Source organism: Alexandromys fortis, unplaced genomic scaffold (genome assembly GCF_014885135.2).
Source record: "Alexandromys fortis isolate MF-2015 unplaced genomic scaffold, M_Fortis_MF-2015_v1.1 scaffold_61, whole genome shotgun sequence".
In the NCBI taxonomy this organism is placed as follows: Eukaryota; Metazoa; Chordata; class Mammalia; order Rodentia; family Cricetidae; genus Alexandromys; species Alexandromys fortis.
The window spans coordinates 2805637-2811295 of NW_026067962.1; the positions used below are offsets into that span (position 1 = coordinate 2805637).

A 5659-nucleotide genomic window follows, 5' to 3' on the forward strand; every position below is an offset into this window, starting at 1 on the left:
CTTCATCTGGAAAGACTAGTGTTCATAGGGCTAAACGGGCTATGTTTGTCAATGTAGGAGCATCAGCCTCACCCAGTGTGAAGTTTTCGAGGTTCATTTACAACCTGACTGAGCTAGGTGCAATAGTGGCATGAACGTTATAGTAATACCCAACCATATTGGGGGGGGGGGAAGGAGATCAACCATAACAGAAGCAAATTGTCTTCTATCAGAACAATGAAAGGCAGGTGTCCCTCCATGGAGATGGGAGCAGAGACAGAGGGCTTGAGGGTGGTAAATCCCATATGCAGCTCTGTTCCCCTACAGTCTCAAGAGTTGTAAATCTCAATGAAGGTAGACATGTTGACTAGCAGGAGCTTCCTAGTTCTAACTGCTTGCAGATGTTATCACTTTGACAACTGTCCCCCTCCTGAGTTTCCTAGCTCCCTGAGGCTTTTGAAAGTCTTTAACCCCCTCTCTCCAGACACTGAGGACAGTTAAAATGACCCACCTGCTTCCCTGAACCACATGCTCCCTTGACCCACCTGCTTCTTTGCTGCTATAGCTTCCCAGTGAATGTCTGCTGGAGCTGAAGGCTGAGACAAAGGGATGGAGTGTTGAGGAAGGCTATGGGAGAGCTGCTGATCCTCTAGAGATGGGAGCAGAGAGGAAGACGAGGGCATAGCAGGCGGTCTGCAGAGGTGAGGATCAAAGTGGGGAATTGCTTTTGGAAAAGAGGAGGGAGAATGAAGATTTGAAGATTGCCTATGTCCCTGGCCTAGGATTATGTTTTTATAATCCTTATTGTGGAAGGGAAGCTTACATAGTGTTAGACTGGGCAGAAACAAAAGCAGATACATGTAGAACAAAGAAGTACTGAGTTAGAAAAGAGCATTTTATCTCAAAGGAAAATGGGGCTAGAGATATCAGGCATGAATAATAGATGCTTAGACCCAGCAGAGCCTGTGCAGCTGCTCCTCACAGGCAGAAGCTTAGTGATTTATCCCGAGTCCCTATTGGAATCTATGTTAAATTTCAAAGTGTTGGCTATCTTGATTTGTAGGCCAGTGTTTGAGACTTATGGCTGGGAAAACTCTTGGGTCCTCTTTAGAGGCCAGTAAATGTATCATGTTAAATTCAAATTTAAAAACATTAAAATTACCAAAAAAATGATCCCAGTGTCATAGGAGGAGGAACCTTAGAGGTCAGATTTTACCTCCTTAGTCTAATATAAAAATGGCTAAAGTAGATTTCTGAGTGCTCAATGGAACTGGAAGATTTCCGGATGTCATTTTGGTTGAGCTCAGCTCCATGGAAACTCAAGCCCCTGCTCCTTCAAGGCACAAATCCCTGTGGGATCCACGATTTCACAGGTTAAATGTGGATCTGTGGATCATTACACCCTTTTCTTTAAAATGACACTTTGGTTAGGTTAATATGGATGTAGGAAGAAATGGTACCTGTGGCCTCGGCAGGCAGGCCAAAATTAGCAAAATAAACAGAGGAGAGAATTGCCTGGTCTCAGTTCAAGGAAGCAGAGTCCATATGTAGCTGTGAGAGTAACTGGAATCACAGTGTGAGATCTCACACAAATAGAGGCTGAGAGAGAAGAAATTTAAGCATCACTTAATTTTAGTTCAGAATAGTACTGAGCCTGTGTCTCTGTTTCAAGATTGCAGAAGAGACTTCAGAAGAGACAAGAGAAGGCTGGGAGGTACAGGAATCTGTATAACATAACAAATATAATATAAGAATATAAAATGTAATAAACAAAACAGGTTTGTCTATCTCCAGGTAGAGAATAACTTACTAAATCTCCCTAAGTGGTGTTACCAGCCCAGTTCCCAGATGAGAGCAGAGTACCAGCAGTTCAACTTCATTCTTTCTCCTCTCTGTCACACAGTTGGGGGCTAGTTTTTTACATTCTGCATCCCTTTACAGTATTTGTTTTTCATTATAAGGATGAAACTCATATAATAATATCCTATGGCGGACGTACCTTACCTGCTCACCATCTTTAAGAGTTCAATCCTTTACTCTTTAACTGTTTCCTTTTCCCTTACCCAGAACAGGAATTTGGAGGACATTTGGGGATAAACATGCTTGTGTCTGAAGTGAGAGAGCCAAATCCCATCTCCAGAGCAAGTTACTCAGTGAGCATAAACAATACAGGAAAGTCTGCCTACTTAACCTATGCATAGTGGCTGCTATGCTCCTGCCTCCACTGCTCCTACTTCAGCAACACCCATTTCACACTTTGACAGATAAGATCTTATCGGAGCACACTTGGAATCATTTAAAACCAGAATCAAAAACTGCAGTTTTGTCATTGTTGCTGTTGCTGTTGTTCTGGCCAGGATTTAGGACATTCAACCCTCAGGAGAGAAGAGATCCCAGATTTCAAGTGGACCTTTTGTGTCAAAAAAAAAAAAAATCTAAGTGTTCACAGTCTGTCCTGCAGCATAGAGAAGCAGAATGGGGGGAAAGAGTTGGATAGGGAAGGGCTCATCAGCCAGATCATCATGAAGGGGAGAGTCTAGGGAATTGGGTTTTGAGGTTTGATATACATAAATGAAGAAATAAATGGAAGGATGGGAGTGGAGAGGAATAGGAACTTTATTGTGGAGAATTTCAGACTGCTTGCCATTTCATATTATGAAGTTGTCTGAATCAGTGACTTATTGGGTCCAGACCTCAGTCCACAGTCAAGTCAAAGGTATATAGGAATGGAAATCTTAGGCTCCACTTTGGAAAAGACAAGACTATACAGTAAATGTACAGCTGACAGATTCATAAGTAGACACTTAAGAAAGTGTACAACTTATGGGGCACCCCATTTTGAAGAGCTGCGGGAACACTTGTCTTTTGGGAAAGTCACTGTCATATCTGTGGAAACCATGTGAAGCCATGATTCTTCCCTTTGAAATGGAATTCATTCCCAAAACTTGCTCCATTCCCCCACACCATGTACTACTTTGTCAGGTTCGACCTGCCCTTTTTGTGATTTTGACATGCGTATTATCATTGTCCTTGCCTATAGAATTTTCTAACCTCGTAGAGATCATGAGAAAAGGCATTTTGTGAGACTGGGAACTGAGTTCATCCAGGTTGTGAACAAAACCTCAGAACAAAACTTGCACCACTCACAAAAGCAGAGGCTATAATAAAACAGATTTTCAGGTAGGAATAAGCAAATGTTTTTAGATGATAGAATGAACTTGGAGGGTTTTTTGGAGGAGCCAGTGTGAGGAAGAGAGAGAGAAAGAACAAGGGAGGGGAGAGAGGGAGAGAGAGAAAGAACAGGGAAGGGGAGAGGGGAGAGAGAGAGAAAGAGGGGAAAGAAGAAGAGGAAAAAAAGAGAGACTGTGTGTTACCCAAGGGAACGGCTAGAGCCAAAACCCTTTCTGGTTTTTGAAACCAAATGTTAGATCTGGATTGATAGGTGTGATATAAAAATAAAAGAAAGCAGTCATTAGAACAATGAAGGTAGAGCATTGAAGGGCCTCAGGCTCTACATGGGAGTGAAGACTGTGAAGAGGTGCAGGGGTCTTGAGGGTTTGAGAGGACAGAAGCCAACCTTTAGGGTGGTAAATTCCACCTGCTGTTCTGCTCCACCCACTTCTCAGGCAAAGTCTGAGTTGTAATCCCAATAGAGACTTTCTCATCAGGAGCTTCCTAGCTCCTAACTACCTGTAGATATTCCCAGCTTGTCAACTTTCCTGACAGGAGTTTCTTAGTTCCCTTAAGGTCATTAATCGAATACAAAGTCATTAGCCCATTATCTGACACTGTCAGTGAAGCCAAGAGCCTAAGGCTAGTCACATCATGGCACCTAGGCAAGAACCTTATAATATCATTCTGCCAAATAGAAAAGCAATAAAATAAATCCTAATGACATAATTGCTATCAGCGACCATCACTGCATGATTTAGCCATCATCAGAGAAGTTGCTTTTCACAGTAAATGGCACTTAATACAAATACTTAATATTATACTTAATAATATAACCTACATCTAACTAATCAACATGTAGACAATAAGAGACTTGGCAATGCTCAGACCTAAATGGTTCATCTGTATCACTCAAGGCTTAGGGGTCTATGCAGAAGAAGAGCAGAAAGACTGAAAGAGCCAGGGGTGGTGGATACCTTCAAGGAGACTGTTTTTCAGACTAAATGGGCAGAGACTGTGACAGGATGCACAAGATCTGTTTAAACTAAAGCCAAACAAAACCCAAGCATGAAGGTCATCAAGTCACATCTGTAGCCAGAAGCTGTTGCCACACTATTACAGCTGTTAAGTCAGTTTCCTTAATGGAGTACACTGGGTATATAGACCACACTCCAGGACAGATCCCAGGAGTAGTCAGGGGTAGTAAGCCAACACAGGCTCGATTCCACAGGTTTGGACTAACCCTCCTCCATGGGAGTGGGGGGTGCGGCAGCATAAAGTCGAGTTGGTAAAGAAATAAGGAAGATCTAGGAGGAGTTGTGGGAAAGAAATAAGTATGATCTAAATATACTGTGTGAAATTCTCAAGAAATAGATAAATATACCATTTAAAATTCTGAATGTTCAGCTCCAACATCGTCTTTAAGCTCAGACCACACCCCTGTGTGCCCAATGATGGCCCATTGTGCATTGTCAGTTCCAAAAGGTTCCAAGGCCAAGATGGCAAGCCTCAAGAACCAGCTTACTGGGAATCTTCTTAAGAAAGAACATCTCCTCCCAGCTCCAAGAACAAGATTATGGTTTTTAGGGTTGATGTTGTTGGCATGACTTGTGCCATCAGTATCCTAATGAAGGACTTGGCAGATGACCTTGCCCGTGTTGATGTCATGGAGGACATACTCAAGGGAGAGAAGATGGATCTCCAGCATGGCAGCCTTTTCCTTAGAACACCACAAATTGTCTCTGGCAAAGACTGTAGAGTGACTGCAGACTCCAGTCTGGATTGTAACAGCAGGGGGCCCATCAGCAAGAGAGAGTCAACTCGGTTTGGTCCAGTGAACATGAATATCTTTAAGTTCATCATTCCCAACAATGTGATGTACATTCCAAACTGCAAACTGCTTATTGTTTCAAACCCAGTAGATATCTTGACCTACATAGTTGTAAGTGGCTTTCCCAAAAACCGAGTTATCGGAAATGGTTGCAATCTGGATTCAGCTCAGTTCTGTTACCTGAAGGGAGAAAGGCTGGGAGTTCCTTCACTGGGCTGTCATGGTTGGCTCCTAGAGGAACATGAAGACTCCAGGGTGCCGATGTGGAGTGGCTTCAATGTTGCTGTCATCTCCCTGAAGAATTTGAAGCCAGAACTGGGCACAGATGCAGACAAGGAATAGTGGGAAGAGGTTCACAAGCAGGTGGATGACAGGACCTATGACATGGTCGAACTGAAAGGCTATATGTCCTGGGCCATTAGCATCTCTGAATCTTAGGAGGGTGCATCCCATTTCCACCAAGGACTCTATGGAATGAAGGAATAAAGGATGATGTCTTCCTCAGTGTCACTTCTGCCCCTGGACAAAATCTTACATGTTGTGACTAAATGACTCATGTAGAGAGGGCCTACTTGAAGAAAAGCGCTGATACATTCTGGGGGATCCAGAAAAAGCTGCACTTCTAAAGTCTTCAGATGTCTTAGCTGTGCAGATGTGCAGACTGCAACAGGGCTTCTA

The 5659-nt window shown here is 43.1% G+C and overlaps 1 protein-coding gene across 1 annotated transcript; it reads left to right on the forward strand.

The window, feature by feature from the left end:
- The first annotated feature begins 4726 nt into the window (after window positions 1-4726).
- On the forward strand, window positions 4727-5323 carry LOC126508312 (L-lactate dehydrogenase A chain-like). Its single transcript, XM_050153504.1, has one exon. The coding sequence runs from the start codon at window positions 4727-4729 to the stop codon at window positions 5321-5323; it is 597 nt and encodes a 198-aa protein (XP_050009461.1).
- The last annotated feature ends 336 nt before the right edge of the window (window positions 5324-5659 follow it).

What these genes read in the sequence shown, in the direction of transcription:
- LOC126508312 (XM_050153504.1), top strand. Translation starts at nt 4,727, where the DNA reads ATGGTTTTTAGGGTTGATGTTGTTGGCATGACTTGTGCCATCAGTATC.